Consider the following 21,908-nt stretch of genomic DNA (forward strand, 5'->3'; position numbering starts at 1 on the left):
TTAAAAAAAAACCACTTCCGGTTGAAGTAACCCACTTTCGGTCAAAATCAAAAGTTGAAAGGTACGCCATTTTGGTTCCCCCTCGAAACCCTACAACTTTTATATGAAACTTTTTTCGATTCCTGGCCACACAAACGAGTTATTGGAGGTGATAGATTCAGATGACTCACCCTGTATATATGAAATTATATATAATGAAGATAATTATCACAAAGACTGAAAAAAATGTAAAATAGAGATTAAAATATTCTATTGAAGCTTAGTAAAAATACGTACAGAGTTATTCGAAACGACTTCAACTTAAAAAGATGAAATCATGATAATTATAATACAACTTTTTATTTTATAAATCTTTCAATTTAATTTTTTGGGGTTATTAACGAATATAGTTTGCGTATTACAAATCGGATACAGAAAGTTGAAAAGTACATACTGTGTTCAGTCCAAGTAAGTACTCACGTTTGGTGTTAAATAGCACCGATCCTATTTATCTCCTGTCAAATTTTTGAATATTAGCAAAGCTGAAAATGATGAAACATGATAAATATTTGTACTAGAGAAAAATAATATCTTTAAGTGAATTTAACATATCAAATGTGTCAATTTAACATATTAAGCACAGATCAATGCTTCAAAAGAGGTGAATACTTATTAAGAGATTCTTATGCCTCTGTACATATGTTAGTGAAGCATAGCATACCCACATTTGACAAAATTGCCAGATAGCATAACAGTACATACAAATTCATAGAGAATTGATTTTTGGGAATATATACAGATTATACAAAATAATGTAGGCTGTCTGAATATTTGTTATACTCTAATCCTCTCTCTATTTTCAAATATACCTAGTCAATATTAAGCATCTATGTATCTGTTACATTGATATTATATATATATATATATATATATATATATATATATATATATATATATCACTATATGCTAGATATATGCTATATATTTATTATTTCCTCTTTACAAGTTTAGATATGCCACAATGGATCTCAATACATCAACACAGAGAAGCAGCAAGTAAAGAATCAGCATAGAGAGAGATAAACAGTCAGCATAGACAGTTAACATAAAAAGACAGCGTAGAGAGAAGGTCAGCGTAAAGAGTCAACGTTGAAGTTGATTTGTATTGACTTGCATATAACTTATTACCACATCTTACATACATGCAACTATATACTTAAAGAATCGCAGAATGAGCTGACATGCGCTGGTAAAGCAAAGCATAGTACATGTGTTGGAGAGCTTACATGCACTAGTAAAGCATAGCATGTAGGTTTCATGAATCTACTTTTTGAGAAAATGTATATGAAAAAATCATAAAACTAAAACAATTAGCCATGCCTTACTAGCACTGAAGGGTGTATATCAGTTGGACACGGGGCAATTGGACACAGTCCAATCACAAGTCGCTGTTCCAAGGGACCCTACAAATGTCTCTAATCACACGGTGCTGTGATTGGCTGTGTCCAAATGCACCGTGTCCAAGTGCACCGCTCCCTGCACTGAAGCATAAAAATATGAGCTATGCTTATATTCGCTTTAACTTTGTCAAATGTGGGTTAACGTATAATTACTCATAAATTCATAAATTTACATTAAAAATAATTTCAAAATATTTGGAAAAGTTTATTTAGGAAGGATAGAAGTATTATCTCAGCAACGATTAATGGTTTTGCTAGCGCTGGATATGTGTGAGTTAATTTTAATAAGCACTCATAACCTTTTACAACGCGAATTCTTCCGATGTAACACAATGATAGGAACATTGAATGAATCTATTCATCTATGCATAATGGTTAATTATATAACCATAACTAAAATAATTACCTTACATCTGTACACAGATGTACAGTACAAAGTAAGTACACTCAGTATAAAGATAGTCCATACGTTGTACACGTGAGTACACATGCACACATAATCCTTCTTCTTGTTATTTTACTTGACTATACTATAACTTATACTATAACCCTTTCATCCGAGATACATATTAAAAAAATCAAGTCCGAACGTGTTCAAATACGTCTATGTGTCACGGTTACACCGGAACTCTGTGCTGTTCTGTACACATATAGGGCGCGTTCAGCGGAAAAAACACTCAATGAGCAGTCAGCAATTATTGGTTCTTACTGTTAGATCCCTAAATCTAGATCAATTACGTCGACAAATTACTCAACAGTTGTACAACCGTTGTGTCCGCTGAACGCACCCATTGGGCCTGCGTTTCGAATACTAAAATTATCAGTAATTTCGCTTACCCAATGAGCAGACAATATTGAAAAAATATTTAAAAAACATTAGAAAAACATTTTTAAAACGTTAAAAATGATGGGATAAGTTCCTATCATTAAAAGGGGGTTCCCTTTTTCATTAAAAAAAAAAACCTTTTTTTAACGTTCGGAAGAATGTTTTGTTTTTTTAATATTTAAGAAACATTTATTTTAAAATTTAACAAAAATTTTTGTAAATGTTAACATTTAACATTTAAAAAATAAATTTAACATTCAAAAATTTTTTAAATGTTAAAATAAACGTTTATTAAGTATTAAAAGACAAAATATTTTTCCAAACGTTAAAAAAACGTTTTTTTAATGAAAAAAGATAACTTATCCCACTGTTTTTAACGTTTTAAAAATATTTTTTCTTATGTTTTTTTAATGTTTTTTCAGTATTGTTTGCTCATTATAAGCGAAATTACTGATAATTTTAGTATATTCTGAGAATATCCAATAAATCGACCGAATATTATTGATGAATTACGTATATTCTAAGAATATATGTTAAATGATATACTACTAGAAATATTATACGGATATTCTCAGATATTACTTATATCGATAGTATGTTTAGTATGAAAATAGTATATACCAATAATATCATGTGCTGTGTGGGTCATGAGGATGTTTGATGTAAATTGTGGCAAAGAAATATGACCTTAGGTAATCCTATGGATTACGTTTCAGTTTGAATCAAACTGGGATCATTCTGATTAAATTAGGATATCCTACGAAGATCTATTGCTATGTGGATGTATATACAGGGTGTCTGTATGCGGGTGTTTTTGTGTGTGATTATAAGTGCATGGATAATTTGAATGTTTTTAGTGAAAATGGGCGGAATGATTACGCTTTATATGCCGGAAGGGGAAGACATTTGTGATATGCTTCCTTCGAGTGCGTGGGTGACTTGAATGTTTTCTGCGCGTGGTTGAGTACCGTGAATAATTTTAGTGTGTATGTATGGGGGGTAGGGGGATAGGGAGTGTATAGTAAGATTTTCTTGCGTTGTGTGTATGAGAGGCACATTACTCCCACATACAGAAAACTTCCCACTCTCCCTCCTCTCCTAGTCCCGGTCAGGCACTCACCCACACATCCACTCACTCACTCATCCATATTTATTCCCTTGTGATACAAAAAGGGGAGACAAACGGACAAGAAGGGCCCCTGAAAAGTCCACAGCGTTCTACGTCTCTGAGCGCTCACTCGGGACGGTAAGAGATTGGCAGACTTAATTCATTAATATTTCGTTAACTAATTATACAAAAATGCAAGAGGAACTTTCAATTCCAAATTGCATCCCCTACCTACCTCTAACGGGTGTTCTACCAGTTTTGGAACACCCTGTTTATTGGGAGTGTCCATTAATTTTAAAGGATTTCCAAAAGATGGAGTAATTAGTACTATATCGCATCGGGCCATGTTGTTTCTACCTTCATGTCAAAGCATCATCATGTGGCTTTAGTTTTCAGTATGTGTCATATTGCTAAAGTGTAAACAACATTGTTATTTTGAGCATTAAATATGTCGAATTTTGTGCCAACAACATGCAATTTGCGGCAAGCTTTGCTTTTTTGCTTCTATTTGAAGAAAAGTGCTGCTGAAAGTGAACGAATGTTGTTAGAAGCTTATAGTGATTATACTCCATCGATTTCAACATGTGAGTACTGGTTTCGACGCTATAAAAAAGATGATTTTGACACGGAAGACAAGGAACGTCCAGGCCAGCCGAAAAAGTTTGAAGATGAAGAAGTGGAAGCTTTATTCGATCAAAACCCAAGTCAAACGCAAGAAGAACTTGCAGAATCATTAAATGTTGATCGATCAACGATTTCCAGATGTTTGAAGGCCATTGGAATGATTCAAAAGCAAGGAAATTTGGTGCCGTACGAGTTGAAGCCGAGGGACGTCGAAAGGCGCAAAATAATCTGTGAATTGTTGCTTCAAAGACACAAAAGAAAAAGTTTTTTACATCGTATCGTGACGGGTGATGAAAAGTGGATACACTACGATAATCCGAAACGCAAAAAATCATGGTGCAGGCCAGGCGAACCATCAACATCAACGGCAAAGTCGAATATTCATGGCGCCAAGCTCATGCTTTGTATTTGGAATCAGCTGGATGTAGTGTATTATGAGCTGCTCCAACCCAACAAAATAATCACTAGGAAACGCTACTAACAACAATTAATGCAATTGAGCCGAGCATTGAAGCAAAAAACGGCCAGATTACGCGAAAAAACACGACAAAATGATTTTCCAGCACGACAACGCTTGGCCAGATGTTGCGAAACTGGTCAAGGAAACGTTAGAAGCGCTTAACTGGGATGTCCTACCACACCCGCCGTATTCTCCAGATATTGCTCTTTCTGATTACCACCTACTTCGATCGATGACTCATGGTCTGTCTGAGCAGCGCTTCCATTCTTATGAGGATACCAAAAAATGGATCCATTAGTGGATGGCCTCAAAAGATATGTTGTTCTTTCGACGTAGAATCCATCTATTACCGAAAGATAAAAAAAAAGTAGTGGCTAGCGATGGACAATAATTTGAATGATCAATTTGTAACCATTTTTTCACAATAAAGCCGTATTTTTTATCAAAAAATCCCTTAAAATTAATGCACACTCCCAATAGTTGGACCACGCACCAAGAGCTGTGCTCACTGACCAAGGACGAAATTTCATTAGTGATCTAATGAAAAAATTAGCAAAATTAGCAATACAAAATACAAAAATTTAGGACAACTGCATTTCATTCTCAATCAAACGAATCCTTAGAAAGATCGCATCACGCGGTAGGAGAATATCTGAAGCAATATATTAGCAGCGGAAAGGAATAAGACGAATGGATAGACCTGACTATGCAAAATTATAATATCAGCGTACACGAAAGAACCAAACACACGCCGCATGAATTAGTTTTCGGTAGACCTGCTCGCATATCTTCGACTGAATTCTTACTCGAAGACGACAAAATAAAAACATACGATGATTATCTGTTATTTACTTGACTGCACAAAATACAGACTCAGGCTGACAGTAATCTTGTTGACGCCAAACATAAATCTAAGGCTCGTTACGATAAAAATATTAATTCTCAAACATTTAAACCAGAAGACTATGTATTTTTATTAAAAGGACTCAAGCCTGGGAAATTTGGTGATCAATATACTGGACCTCGAAGTCATCGAAATATTAAATAGAAATAAAATTGAAAAAATTAAATTGAAAATTAAATTGAAAAGAATAGTCGCGTTGTACATCCTAATAGACTTCGAATCTCACACATCACACAGCAATCAGAGACTAATTAATAGGACAGTACACATGGGCGATTAGGGCCGATAATCGAAAAAAGCAAATTGGGAGGTGTATCAGCTCTTCAAATACTTTCGCGAAAAGCCGTAACACGCCATAGCCTGTGGGTTGCACGGAGTTAAACCCATAGGTTCCAGTTCCATATGGGGGGCTAAAACGCAATCTCTAACGAGAGTTCTAATTGAAGACGAAGAGGAATGGATGAAAAGGACAGTTGCAACTCGAGCCGTAGACATTGATCTACGGATACATCATAAAAACCAATTGGGCTTTATTACGCTGGAAGACGAACTAGTGTGCTTGGGATAAGCGCAGTTAACCACTTACACCAATCAACGTCCATATCCGTCCATATGATAAGTACATTCAAGTGCCCTTTTACTATTATAAAAATTAATAAGGAAAATATAAAATAATATCATCGAACAACGCGCAACACACTTTCACACACACACACACACACACACACACACACATATATATATATATATATATATTTCTTTAATTAATATATATATATATATATATCGCCTATTTCAATCAGCGTTATTGCTCGCCTAATTCTGTTAGGCGCTCCGTGCTCCACGTTCGGGAGCTGATGCAACGCCCTGCAGCGTAGCGTTCGCGAGTAAGTTCGCGTCAATCTTCGTGTCATTGTGCGACTCCATTGAATTACGTCGATTGATCCGTGTCGCGCGCCGGGATCACTGCGAAACAAGATCTCTGTCGCTCGCGACAAGATATCCGTCGGAGGGGTCGTATCTCGGACCTCGTCAAGATTTCCGTCGCGAACTTACTGACTCACTCAGTGGCGACTTCAAAATCTCCGTTCCTCAAAGCTGATCGATCGGCGTGCACTTTTTACTATGAAATTTTGCATGTAGTGACGAATAAACTAATTGTTATTGTGAGCTGAACAAAGTCATTTAGATTCCGCCTCCTGATCAGTCCTCTCACGCCGTCCGCGCCTTCCACAAGGCAGAACCGGTGCTCTCGAACCGACGTTCTCTTTTGGACCACGGTTTCGAGACCTTGTTGATACAATAACACTTTTTTCTCAATGTATATTACATCATATCATACATGATGCATGGTAAAATATATTATATTCGCAATATTTTTTAAATATTGCTGTAATATTGCTAAAGTAATATTTAAAATTAATGTAACTACAATGTTTCTGCAACATTGCACTGCGATATGCAATGTTGCAACGTTGTAGCAATATTGTTGCAAGCTTCTGTGCTGTATGGGATAATAACACTGAAAATGAGTCTGAATGAAAGTTGGGATATATGTATTATTTCAATATATTTTTAAAAAACATTTTTTTAGTTACTTATTAATTCGTTATTTCATCAATTATGTAAAACAAGTACGTTATTATCTTCCCAGATATCACAGAAAATTCAAAAATAATTCAGTCGAATGTCACCAATTCTGAATTTATTTTTAGATACAAAAAGAATTTTGTTCACTGAACTGAATTTTGAAGAATTCATTTTGCATCTAAAAATAAACTCAAAATTGTGACACACGACTAAATTATTTTATATATTTTTTTAGTTCTCTGTGCTATCTAAGTTAACATTTATGCACAGCATATACGATTAATATGTATTAAATTTGACTAACATACATTTTTTTAGTACAACTGATTTTTATATAAGTTTATTATTATCCGATCTTATGTTTGGCCAGCATATAGAGATGACTGTTGCTCGTGCAAATAAAACTCTGGGATTTATTTAGATTTATTTATTTTAGTTATTTACCGTTCGAAGTTAACATCAAAACTTGTCGGACCGAAACATTTGGGGGTCTAATCTGAAAGATTGAATGTTAACACTTAAAATTGAGAGTGAGTATTAAAGTTTAGAGGTTGACACCGAATTGTTTGAGACTTTATCTTGAAAGATTCAGGTTCAATACTACTAATTGAGAGTCAACCCCGAAATTTGGGGGTTAACAAATCATTTAGGTCTACCCTGAAAGTTTAAGGGTCTACCTCCAAATTTTGAAGGTTAACATCCAACTTTTGTGGTCAACCTTCAAATTTAGTGATCAACCGACAAAGGAGGGTATAACTTTTAGGCGATTTGGGGATCGTTAGGTGAACGCAAATTTCCTATTTTTTCCTTTGCATTTTTTCCCGTAGAATTAAAAAATCGACCTTAAAATTACGCCAAGGGAAAAATAGTTATAGACATTTAAACGTTGATTTTCCCTAAAAATCATGCATTTTCCAATACCGCCATCTTAAATAATACCTTTGACCTTTTTAGAGGTGCTAAAATAAAATAAAAAAAGTAGAAAAAAATTAAAAAAAAGAAAATATAAGATAATATAAAAAAAAGAAAAAAAAAATGATGGGACCAACTCTCCCTCACGTCCATGTTCGTGGTCCTGCTTCCGATAGAGAAGGGAGATATTTTATTTGTGTGTAATACTACTAATTGAATATAAATGGTATCAGTGGGTATAAGTAAAAGTTGATAAAAGCAAATCAGATGCTCAAGACTCATTAGAATTCACTTGGTTCACAATCATCAGTGGGCTGCCGATGTTTTTGTGATATAATTTTATGAGAACATTGAATTTTAAAAAGTAAAGGAATAAATAAAACATCAGAATTTCTTATTTACTAATGCCTTTATAATCCTGAAAATGCTGGATTACAAAATCACGTATTTTGAAAGTTAATATTTTTTTAATTGCTGCTTTTTCTCTGCTGCTTAGAGTATATTCTCATATCATTATCAAGTTTTGAGAAAATAAGTCTCCTATGTATCGTGAGATTTAGCACCTCTAAAAAGGTCAAAGGAATTTAAGATGGCAGTGTTGGAAAATGATTTTCAGGGAAAATCAACGTTTAAATGTCCATAACTATTTTTCCCTTTACTTGGCGTAATTTTAAGGTCGACTTTTTTATTCTACGGGAAAAAATACGAAGAAAAAAATAGGAAATTTGCGTTCACCTAGTAGTTCCCAAATCGCCTAAAAGTCTTACACTCTTTTGAGGGTTAACCTTTAAAATTTGGGTTTTTTTTCGTAAGGGCAAAGTTAGAAAAGTTACTAATGAAAAATGCGTTTTACTCTCTAAAGGAGGGTCAATAGCACCTTATTAGTCCTTCTTAACTTTTCTTGGAGTACACTTTTATTCGAAAAATAGAATGATAGTCGATTCACTCGCATTGGAGTGAATTTTGCACTCCTATAGAGTTCATTCTCTTCTTTGAATTGTAACAGCCGAACGCCGCGTGTTGGTTGTTGAAGATATCGCGTGGGATTTCGCTCGTCGGAGTCCGGGTTCGGTAATTGATTGACACAAGCAATTAATAAAAAAAAATAATAATAAAGATTTATTAGTAGTCCTTGGTACAGAACAGCATACGATATCTCGGGCAAATTATCGTGAGACAGCGTCAGTAATCGGGTCTCGGTTTCGGCAGTACGTATCTCGCGACTCGGTAGGTGGAGCGAATAGCGCGAACGCGGTGTATCGCAGAAGACGGTGTCGGTAAGACGCGAGGCGCTCGCGGCTTTGGAAATTCGGTAGTCGCGGGGGCTAAGCGGTAACGGCTAAGATCGTGTCTTAGCACGCGGCGCTATATATCGGGCGACTCTCTTGTCGCTGACGCGATGTATGCAAGTGTCGACAACATTCGACCAAGCGCAGCGAACACACTGGCACGTGTATTTGCAGTTCGAGGCAGGATACGATCGGTACCGAGAATGCTCGATGGGGCTCGCGAACACACGAACTCCTTGGCCGGTTATTGGAATCAGACGGGAAGACGAAGTCAGTGTCAAGAACGCTTGACGGAGATAGCGAACACACAATCTTCTTTTTGTCTGTACGGGTGCGGAAGGCAGAAACGATACGGTCGAAATCCTCGCTCTTTGAAGCATCGAGTTCGGTAGACCGTCCGGATCGGTCTGGTATCGTTTATTTTTCGGTCACAGTTTATATATACTCGATTTCGCGAGCTGTCAGTGTTTGTTTACGGCGCTCTCGATGTTGTCTTGTTTAGACGCGTTTCGGGCACGGCGCGTATTATGATTGGTTTTTGGCCTTTGCGTGGCGCGTAGCGCCGTTTACAGCTCGACGGGTGTTAGTAACGATGCCTATTAGGCATTGTTATAGAATCATTGAGTGAATATTTTCACTCGAAAGTGTAACTTTTGTGCATTCCAATCGATTGAAACATTTACTGATATGGAATCTAAATGCATTTTTCATTTCGAATGAAACATTTACTCTTGTGATTACTATTTTCACTACCTTGAGTGAAAATACTGCTACTTTTCACTTCAAGAAATTTAAAATATATTATTTCCGTTTGTAATAAAAAGAAAATAATAAAAACGGTGTTACAACTAACGCTTTACTTTCTAACTCTGATGATAGCGTATACAAAGGAAAACCGTGTACATGTATAATCTGTATTTCGGGGCCGAGAAATATACTTCATAAGTAGGTCGAGCGTGTTCAATATTTCAGCTGCGTAGTTCAGGTAAAAAAGAGAAAATATTAGGTAAAGAGAGAGAAGCGGCGAAAGTCGAATATCTTTCTCTTTCTAATTGTACGTTAAAAGAAAAACGGAAATACGAATTTCAATAAAAATCCATCTCTTTCTCTTATCATTTCACTTCTCGAGTTTTATACTCGGTCTATTTTACGACTATGAGTCAAAGCGTGGAGTGAATATGTATGTGGTTCTCGGTTGTATGTGTTACATATATATATGTTCATTACGATTTATGCGGGGTTACGTTTGACATCCAGTTCATACGACGATCGTCATCATATGGATAAGTCTGTGCATGGTGGAAATATACAAGGTGTAGCATTGCGTATCATGGAGGTGAGAGTAGAACTAATCAGAAAGTTGCCCAAAAATATTGAGAGCAGCCATTGACTTTTTCCAATTTTGAGCAACTTTCTGATTGATAGCTACTGCGCATTCAGCGGAACGTTACACCTTGTATATTTCCACCATGGCCTGTGTATATGTGTGTGCGTGCAAGTGGATGGAGAGAAACGCTCGCATGCCTGAACTTGAACGCGTCACTGACGTGCTGTAACTGCTATCTGGCGTCAGTCTCAGAACTACAAAATCTGCATTATCGGCACTTTCAAAGTTCGGAATTGATTCTGACATCCCCTTAAAAAAAAATAACTTTATTATAGTGTTTTGAAAAGTTCTCGAAGTAAGCTACGATAATATGCAATAAAAAATGGGGATTTACATTTTAAAAAATCGACGTAATCTTGATCTGATCTTGACGATGCTACCCTAGATCAAAATTGATACGGCTATTAAATAGATTTTCTGAAACACTACAATTTTTGTCTGAAACTTTTTCCTAAAAAATGCCTTTTTTCGAGATATTCAACCGTTTCCACAATTTTGACACAGCCTGTATATCGCGTAACTTTTTTTAAGGTGAGAGAAATGGTATACTTTAAATTTCTTAAAGTGAAAAGTAGCAGTATTTTCACTCAAGGTAGTGAAAATAGTTTCAATCGTAATCACAAGAGTAAATGTTTCATTTGCAATTAAAAGTGTATTTAAATTTCATGTGAGTACTTTGTTTTATATTCATAATGTTGTATATGTATTGAAAATGTATTTGTATGATTTCTATGGTTTTTTTTTTATCTAAAGGCCATACTTATAAAACCGCTTCTGCAGTTGCGCCAATCAACTCACACTCTACGTACGTCTGTTTAGGCTATAAAACAGTGCTAGAAATCGACAGCTCCGTCGATAACATACCAGAACGAATATAAAATATTACGAACGAAGAAAATATTAAATTTGTAAAAAAACTTAATACAAATTTTATTCCCAGGATATAGATAAAAAAACTTGGTGTGTCGCATTCCAAGATGCGAAGTGTATCGCTCTTTATTACATAGTTGCTGCACGGAAAATATATAAATTTTCAAAATATAATATTTTTGTGTTTGTATTCTGTATTTTATATTTGTGTCAGCAAAAAAATTAAGAATAAATAACTTCCATTGCATATTGATTTGCGTAAGAGTTTGTTTTAATTTTCCATTCGTATTTATATTATTATATAGTTTTTGTAACGATGCACACCTGCATCGTCACTATTCCGGCCCGACCGACCATCAGTCGGGCCGTGAACCGGCGCGTTGCGCTAACATAAACGCCGTAAGGCCTAACCGACAAAACGCGTAAACAGCTGACTATAAACGTAAACAAAGCGAACGAAGAACGAACGATAACACGATAACACTGTCACAAAAGAAGCGAGCAAGAGCGAGCGCCGCGGGCACGCGACAAGCACGTGTACAGCGAGCGAAGACAAAGCGGTCAGGTATATAATCCGCGACGCCAAATTAATCGAGACCAGACCGATCCGGACCGTCAACCGAACTCGATGCTACACAGCGGAGAGCAAGGCCTACGACCGACTCGTATCTGCTTCCTCAACCTACCAAATATCACATCCTCGTAAACAAGGACCGAAGCCAGTACGTTAGCTGCGCTCTGTCGATCTTTATCGACTCTTGTTTGCATCCCGTCGACGCCCCGAACAAGGACAGAAGCTAGTAAGTTAGCTGCGCTCTGTCGAGCTTTCTCGACCCTTGTTCTCAGCCTTTCAACGAGCGAAATCGGGGGTGAATACGCCGATACATCGGCTACTCACTCCCCATCTCGTCTCTTGCGACGCGGACGTGCGAGCGAGCGCGTCTCCGCCAAGATCGCGAAGACAGCGTGCCGTGCTGGGACACGGATTCGATACCGCCGACACCGCGCGGTCCCCGCGACCAACCTCGCGAGTCGCGCACGAATCGCGACCACCGAATCGCGACACGCGACCGCCTGCCAAATCTTCGCGGCGAGCCTAGCCTTCGCGCTATACGCTCCGCCTACCGACTTACCTGCCGCGGCATACCGAAACCGCGACCCGGTAACTGGCGCCGTCACCCAGGAGAACTGTACACTAATACGCAACTGCTCTGTACCAAGGCTGAATAAACCTTTTTGTTATTTTTGTTTATTACAATCTGCGTCATCTTATTTCACGAACCCGGACTCCGACGAGCGAATAAATCCGTGGCATCGACACCAACCGACACGCGGAGTACGATTGTTACATTTTCAACTGTTTTTATGCATTTACGTGTCACTATATGTAAGCGAACTAGTAATATACTTTAAAATTCAAACAACAATGATTACACCGAAAGTGTCGGGCGCAAAAATCAAACATTTCATACCATCTAGAAAACACTCAAACCATGAAAAGGAGAAAATTTGCTATGTTTAACCATTGCAGTTTTGTTGAAAATTAGAACATTGAATCGCTAATTTTTTTCATTGTTTCAAGTATGTTCTTTCAGAATTTGCAAGCAGTTTTCAAATTGGTTTATAAACAAAAAAGATATGATTAAAAAAAAAACATGCTAAATCGAGATTTTGTCGCGTTTATTTTTTCTTTTAACCCATATATCTCGGAACATCTTAATTCCATCGACTTTTATTGATTTTTATTCATTATAAGCTTGTTCCTTAATCACTTCTCTATAAATTAAAAAAACGTGAATAGAAATATGTCCATTTTTGCTGGAGTTACAGTGACAAACATTAGTAGGATTCCAATGTGGACAATACGCAAGCAAAATGAGAGTGTGTATAACTAAGGAACAGATAAGGACTGCGAACCATCACATCACATCCACCCACTCACACACGCACACACACACACACACACACACACACACACACACATACGAAAAAGGTGTACATCCGATCAAGCAACCTTCGCGTGGTACACTTTGAATAATGCTAATTGGCGGTACTGTAACTTTCAAGTTTTATTACTTAAAAAATACTTATTGGAGAAATATATTGTTATATTGTTTTGGAAAACTCGAGATAAGCTACTAGAATATGCAATAAAAATAGGGGGTTCCATTAAAAAAATAAATGTATCCTTGACCTGACCTTGGTAACGCTACCCAAAGTTAAATAGATATTACTATTAAATGCAATCTTTTAAATCTAACAATTTTCGTCTAAAGCATTTTTTTCTAAAATATACTGTTTTTGAGATATAAGTCTGGGGCGATTAAAATGACACTTCCTGTATATATTATATTGCATGTTACATTCTGTTATATTACGGCAATGTAATTGTTACATTATTGTGTTTATTGGGTAAAATATATCCTGCAGATATCATAAAACTATACTTAAGATGTCCTTAGAACGTTTTGTGACTCTCGAAAAAGTTCTTGTGTTGTCTTAAATATGTCTTGTGAACCTTCTGAGAAACGTTCAGAGGATGTTTTCGAAATCTCTTGAGAATACGCTCGAGATGTTCAATTACTATACCGCAATGTATCCCAGAACTAAAATAGAACATCCCTAATACACGATTTGAAGACGTCCTTGTGTTGTTTGGGTTAATTTCAAAACTAAAAATCTATATCTAAAAAACCACATTAAAAGGTTATACCTACCTGCTTTAGGAAAATACGCTTTTTGGGATTTTTTGGTTAAATAAAAATCCTTTTATTTCCGCATTTTCTTTCGATAATATATACTTTCAGCAATATTTACGAATTTCTTGAGTAACAAATATTAATTAGTCACGCTGATTTCACCTATCATCTGGAAGTCTGTATTTCATATATTGATTTGCGGTGATCCACATAAAGTCCAGTTCAGTAAAGTCATCTAAAATAAAAAATTTAAACAATCTTTCATAGTGTATTGTATAATTCAGTCCTCGATCGTTCGATTTTTTAAAAACATTTACCAGAAAAAAATGGCGGCCGTTAAAATATGAAGTATCGAATTTTCATTAAAAATAGCAGTAGTCTTTAATTATAAAAAGAATTATGTATCGGAGAAAAAGCAACGATCAAGGACTAGATTTTATTACGGATTGTAATTGTGTAACACTTGAACTAAATCGATCGAACGGTCTTCGAGATATCTAAATCACCCATTTGAAAAACATAGTTTTGAAAAAAACGCGTTTAAAATTTCAAGTTATATTTACACCTGAATAAAATGAAAATTTCTTTAACTTACATGGAATCGTCGATTCCAGGGCCATACGAGATCCCTTCTATATCAATAGCAGCCTCTAAAACACGAATTTATTGCTGTCTTCGAAGCATTCTGTACTCCCAGGTGCTCATTTGCGCGCGTCCTTCCGATATAGCAATACGGACATCGTCTTTCCGTGTAACATATTGATGTGAATTTGGGCCGTATGTAACTTCCATTGTATGAAGCATCTTCAATAATATTGCGTTACCTTCATTGAATATCGCAGAAGTGATATAAGCAGCTATTTCCACCGTAACATTGCCACTTGGAATGATTTTTGGACTGATTTTCCAAATTAATTGGTTCAGGCTCTCGTTATTATTTTGGGTAAATCCGCCAACGCATCTTTCTAGTAACTCAGTTTTGCTGAGATCTTTATATATTGGTTTTATAACCGTTAAAACATTATCAGATAATGGCTTATAGTCGTGTTTGAAAGAGTCAAGCGTTCCGTCCGCGCTAGCGCGTTGCCATGCATACCACGAAGTAGATCCAGTCGGGCACTTGTCGTGATACGAGGGCTGCTCCGTAAGTTTTGCGACTAGTAAGGAAAACACGGTAATTTGTCATTGAAAAGGGCTTTATTGTTTTTCAAAGTATTCTCCATGATGATCAATACACTTCTGCATTCGCTCAAACCATTTATTATAGCATCCATGCCACTCCGAAAGTGGTACCTCCAAAACATGTGTTTTAAACGCATCAACCGCTTCTTCTGGCGTCGAAAATCGTTGACCACGCAGTTTATTCTTGATGTTCGGGAACAAAAAGAAGTCATTGGGTGCCAAATCAGGATTGTACGATGGATGATCCATTAATTCGATGTTTTCACTGGTCAAATGCCGATGTGTGAGAGCTCGCATTGTCATCGTGAAGAATGATTCGTCGTCTTGAGTTGTTTTTCTTTATTTGGCCGAAGACTTCTGGCAAACAAATGGTTGTGTACCACTCAGAATTGACCGTTCTACGTTTCTCTAAGGATACTGTTGCCACATGACCAGTTTTTCCGAAAAAACAGGCGACCATTCGTTTCGAAGTGCTTCGAGCGTGAACAACTTTTGTTGGGTTAGGTTCACTTCGAAAGACCCACACAGTCGACTGCTGTTTGGTTTCCGGCTCATATGCATACCAGGTCTGTAAATATGAAACTGGAATTTCCCCATAGATGGCCCTAGCTGTCAATGTAGTTACCGTCAAACCGCGTCATTGGCACCATTTCCTTGTTGACATCTCTGACAAAGATTTTCAACTCACAACAATACAAGTTTCATACAACAGCATAGTTTGTAATAGCATTGAACATGTCGAATTTTGTGCCTGGAAGCTACGATTTGCGGACAACATTGATTTTCTGTTACCATTTGAAGAAAACTGCTGCAGAATCGCATCGAATGCTTGTCGAAGCTTACGGTAAGCATACTCTTGGTAAATCACAGTGCTTTGAGTGGTTTAAAAAATTCAAAAGTGACGATTTTGACGTAAGAAACGAAGAACGTGGAAGACCACCGGAAAAGTTTGAAGACAGCAAATTGCAAGCATTGTTGGATGAGGATAACACTCAAACGCAACAACTCGCGGATCAATTAAATGTGACACGAGAAGTCGTCTCCATACGTTTGAAAGCCATGGGAAAGATCCAGAAGATGGGAAAATGGTTTCCACATAAACTGAATGAAAGACAGCAGGAAAACCGAAAAACCACTTGCGAAATGCTGCTTGCCAGGTACAAAAGAAAGTCATTTCTCCATCGAATTGTGACTGACGATGAAAAGTGGATATATTTTGAGAATCCTAAGTGTAAAAGATCATGGGTAACTCCAGGCGAACCATCGACATCGACTGCAAGGCCAAATCGCTATGGACGGAAGACAATGCTCTGTGTTTGGTGGGATCAGAAGGGTGTGATCTATTATGAGCTGCTAAAACTGGCCAAACCGTTAATACTGAACGCTACCGACAACAAATGATCGATTTGAATCAAGCTTTGCGTGAAAAACGACCAGAATATAAAAAAGGGCAACACAAAGTGATTTTGCTTCATGATAATGCACCATCACACACAGCAAAACTGGTCAAGGAAACGATTGAGGCGTTTAGTTGGGAAATACTTTCGCATGCGGCTTACTCACCAGACATGGCTTCGTCCGATTAGTATTTATTTGCATCTATGGGACACGCACTTGCTAAGCAGGGCTTCACTTCTTACGAAAATGTACGAAAATGGCTCAATGACTGGTTTGCCTCAAAAGAGCAACAATTTTTTTGGCGTGACAACCACAAATTGTCAGACAGGTGGGAAAAATGTATAGCTAGCGATGGGCAATACTTCGAATAAAATATTTTTTATCATTTTCATACAATAAACGTGTATTTTCTATACAAAAATTCCGGTTTCATATTTACATACCTGGTAGATCCACTCGTCACCAGTGTAGAGGTTATATCCGGTATTTGACGCACCTCGATCGAATTTGTTCAGTATTTTTTTGCATCAATTTACACGATTCTTTTTTTAAGCAATTGTCAAATTATGCGGGATCTAACGTGAACAAATTTTTTTTACGGCCAAATGTTCGTGCAATATCGTTTGTATGCAATTCTACCAACATCCAGGGATGCCTGAATCTCACGGTATGTCACATGTCGATCTTGCATTATCAATTCACGCACAGCATCGATGTTTTCTGGCACAGCAGATGATTTTGGAGGACTTTCGCGAGATTCGTCGGTGAGCGAACTACGACCACGATTGAATTCATTAAACCAGCGACAAATAGTGGCCTTGTGTGGTGCTTCATTGCCAAAAGTGGAAGCAAGTTGATCGATGCACTCTTGTCTCGATAATCCACGTCGAAAGTCGTAAAAAATCATCGCACGAAAGTGTTCTCGTGTTAATTCCATTTTTTCGCTGAGACACAATTTTCAAGTCACTGTAAACAATACAAGTAGCCTCTGTACGACAAAACGTTTCGAGTAAAAAAATCTTCCAAACTGTCAAACTTTTTGATGGTAAGGTTAGATTTTACCTAGCAACGCCAGTGTTGCCAAGTCGCAAAACTTACGGAGCAGCCCTCGTAATGATGTTAGTCATTTGATCGGTAATGGTCATACGTTGCCCATATATCTCTCTGTATATTCTCAACAAAGTCACAATTTCGTCGAATTGCCAAGCCATAATAAACCGTTAATTTATGTATTATTTTATTTGTCAATTTTTCCTTGCCGCCAAGTCCTTTGTTTTTCTTTTTATACTCTTGAAGTCGACTTTCCATGCACTTCTGCACATGACCAATGCATTCTTTTTTATTAATAGATTTATTTTCGTAAGGATTTAATTTTACAATTGCAGAATAAGTTTTTGAATCGCCGTTTCCGATGTAATTTATGTACTTTACGCTGTAATTTTGTTCTGATCGTTGAAACATTTCTACCATCTTTCATTCAAGCGTCTACTTCCATTTTGCCAGATGACCCAGTATAATTTGCTGTACATTCAGATTCGTGAATTTTACTCTACTTTTCGTACTTCACAGTATCTTTTTTTTATTCCAAACCTCGCATATTTTGCAGTATGAACTCTTCACAACAATATCTAATACTTGGCTACTATAATATCCAACAATAGAAGAAACGCCGTATAATGAATTGAAGCCTCATTTTTTCCATGTTCCTTCTCCAGACACAGTTAATTCTGTCGTATTGGGTGTACAACTTAGTTCGGTCCGTTTTCAAAAGATGGCTCTAGGTGCTATAAATGGTTGACGGCGACAGCTGATTTTTGCTGTATCGTGAAGTGTCAACATCTGTCAACCAAATATTGTTTACAAGCCTTTGAGTTTTGCACAACAAGTTTAATTTTTACTGCGTTGAAAATGTCGAGTTTCGTTCCAAATAAGCACCATTTGCGAGAAGTTTTGATTTTCTGTTTCAATTGGAAGAAAAGTGCAGCTGAAGCGCATCGAATGCTTGTGGAAGTTTATGGTGAATCTGCACCGTCGGATAAATCTTGCAGAGAATGGTTTCGACGATTTCAAAGTGGTGATTTTAGTGTTGAAGACAAAGAGCGTTCGGGTCAACCGAAAAAGTTTGAAGATGAAGAATTAGAAACATTACTCGATCAAGATTCGTGTCAAACGCAAAAAGAGCTCGCAAGAACATTGGAAGTTACTCAACAAGCTATTTCGAAACGACTCAAAGCCGCGGGATACATCCAAAAGCAAGGAAATTGGGTCCCATACGAATTGAAACCGAGAGATATTGAACGACGATTTTGCATGTCCGAAATGTTGCTTGAACGGTACAAAAAGAAGTCTTTTCTGCATCGAATCATTACCGGGGACGAAAAATAGATTCACTACGACAACCCGAAACGCAAAAAATCGTATGTAAAGCCCGGCCAACCGGGAACATCAACGCCGAAGCCGAATATCCATGATGCCAAGGTAATGCTCTGTATTTGGTGGGATCAGAAGGGTGTGATCCACTATGAGCTGCTAAAACCTGGTCAAACCATCACGGGAGACTTCTACAGGCGACAATTGATTTTCTTTCCTCACAATTCTTTTCTATTTCTTCTTTTACAGCATTCTTGAAATATTTTTCACAAAGTTCTTTTATGCATTGGTGTATGCTTTTTTACAATAATGTCGAATGTGCTTTGACAAAGAAACGCTGGCATGTCCATGAGACCACAAAACTTCTGAGCACCTTTCAAACCTAAGCCCAATACTCTCATTACAAAAATAAAACGTCTGTTGATTTTATATGTATTACCAGTGAGAGGGCACGAAGGAATGTAATGAGGCATACACGAGTCACACGTTAAAACAATTTTGAACCCAAGCCCTCGCGAACTTGCAGTTTCAAACTTAACATTGCCTTCACACACTTTACATTTGACAAATGTTGAAATCGTCGTAAAAACGAAAAAAAAATGTTAACAAATCTATATTCAATTGAACGATCTTCAGGTACAGTTACATCATTTTGATGTTTTATTTTTTTCGCAGATGCACTGAAAGTAGCAGAATCGTTCTCAATTAACTTTGGATTCACAGGTTTTCTTTTCTTGCATTTTGATTTTTGAAAACCGCACGAATTTCTCAAATTTCTAGAATCTTTACGACGACTGTTCATGGCTATACGAACACTAAAATGTGACTAACACACGAAAACAACTGCTTTGATATATACAAACATTCACTTGGACATATAGGTTATAGAAAGCAAACATCTGATCTGTGCTGAGCATGCGCAGTCGACGCAAACACTGGCTGCGTTCAGCAGAAAAAGCTGCTTTGCAACTGTTGTAAAATTCGTGAATCTGATTGGTGTATACTCTTATTTTTGACTACATCTAAGAGCATAGGCCAATCCGATGTAAGAATTTTATAACAGTTTAGCAAAGCAGCAAAGCAGCTTTCTCTGCTGAACGCAGCCACTGAATGTCGGTTCTCTATAACCTAAACAAGTTTAAAATTCCATATATAACATTTGAATAAAGAAGCGTGAAAAGGGTTTGCTTTTGTGCACGGTGCATCTGCTGTGCGGTACCTGCTCCGTACACCGTAGTCTTTAAACTTATATAACTTCGCCAATTTTAATCGGATCAACATAAAATTTTAACCCATCATTCTTGAGACTCTATAATTTAAGAATATGCAAAAATACAAAAATCGATTTATTGAAAATTTACCAGTAGGTATAATCCCTTAAGATAAAGTATACAATGTAAATGTGTTTAACGCAATTTGTTAATATGCGATATTAACACAATTCAACATAGAAAAAGAAGCACTAACAAAGTAAAACTCAAGATTAAAGAGATATAAAGAGAAAGAGAAAAGTAGGAACAAGAAAGCATATTTAAAAAGACATAGAATAAAGAGAGGAAATGAGAGAAGGTTAGAATATTTATAATCTAATAAAATAATTTTTTTTTCACAGTTTCTATCAATTCTGGATATACACAAGTTAATGATGGCTGTGGGTAAGTGTTCAAATAAGCGTTACGCATTTTTCATTTTGATATTTCTTTGCGTTTAGATATCTCCGATCCTAAAAAAACATATATGATTAAATAATTTATATATGATTATAATTAATTTATATATGATTTATATATAATTTATATATGAATAATTTATATATGATTATAATTAATTTATATATGATTTATATATAATTTATATATGAATAATTTATATATGATTATAATTAATATATGATTAAATAATTTAAAAGCTTGGATACAATACGTGAAGTAAATTTGGCACAAAAAATAAGAAATAAAAATAATTTATCTGGTTTACATCCCTCTGCACTTTAGCTCTCATTTATTGGAAGTATGTATTTCTTTTATAATTCGCGAATCCAGGAATTTAGATTTTAATGAAACAAATTGAAATTTCACAAATGTACAATAGATTAAATAAATAAATGAAACAATTGAATGAAATTTCATAAATGTAGATTAAATAAATAGATAAATTTAGAAATTTTCAATTTCTGCTAAAAAACAATTTGAAAAAGTGAAACCAGACTTCAAAGATACAAAAGCTTTCGATTTTTTAAATAAATTTCGTAAACTAAATGAAATATCAAAAAATATTTTATATAAAGTTTTATAGAAAAATATTCTCTATTTAACTATCCCATTCATTAAAAAATTGTATATACATATATATGGGACATTTGTCAAAAAGACCCCCTCCTCTGCTCATAATTCATTTGCATGAGAAAGTTTTTGTCGGGGTTTAAGGGGAGATATACACCTAGCATGGTCGAAAAAATCGATTTTTTTTTTGCATTTTCTTGATGCTTGAGGTCTCAAGAATATCTGGTTAAAATTGCAAGTCAATATCTCGATAAATAACGAAGTTACAGCCGAGAGAGTAAACCGTCTCCGAGAGCGCGCCGTACCGCCTGTTTTGCGGCCGAGCCGAGAGGCAGCGACCCTTCGAAGAGAGCGTGTCTAGACCTGTTTTACGATTCTATTGTGTTTTCGGGCGTGGTCGGGTCCAGGTATAACGGAAATATCACACGACCGTTATTCTTTGCCGGAAATTGGACGCGTTTCGTCAGTAGCTTGCCGTTCGTGCAACTGTGCGTTACAGTGAGTTTTCGTCTGTGAATACATATTCTGAGGAAAATGGATAACAGATATAAAGGTTCTCGGGAAGCTC

General features: G+C 36.4%; 1 protein-coding gene across 5 annotated transcripts in view; it reads left to right on the forward strand.

The window, feature by feature from the left end:
* The window catches only part of LOC116852580 (modular serine protease-like), a 356,146-nt gene that overhangs the window by 97,834 nt on the left and 236,404 nt on the right, over positions 1 to 21,908 (forward strand). For 3 of the 5 annotated variants that reach the window (XM_032833084.1, XM_032833085.1, XM_032833083.1), the window contains exon 2: positions 20,671 to 20,713. The exons of the other annotated variants lie outside the window; for them this stretch is intronic. In XM_032833084.1, the coding sequence (XP_032688975.1) occupies positions 20,671 to 20,713 (43 nt within the window). The remainder of the gene's footprint in view (positions 1 to 20,670; positions 20,714 to 21,908) is intronic. 5 annotated transcript variants of the gene reach the window in all.

Source organism: Odontomachus brunneus, unplaced genomic scaffold, assembly GCF_010583005.1.
Source record: "Odontomachus brunneus isolate Ranch 3 - 2012 unplaced genomic scaffold, Obru_v1 Obru_scaffold_236, whole genome shotgun sequence".
Classification (NCBI taxonomy): domain Eukaryota; kingdom Metazoa; phylum Arthropoda; class Insecta; order Hymenoptera; family Formicidae; genus Odontomachus; species Odontomachus brunneus.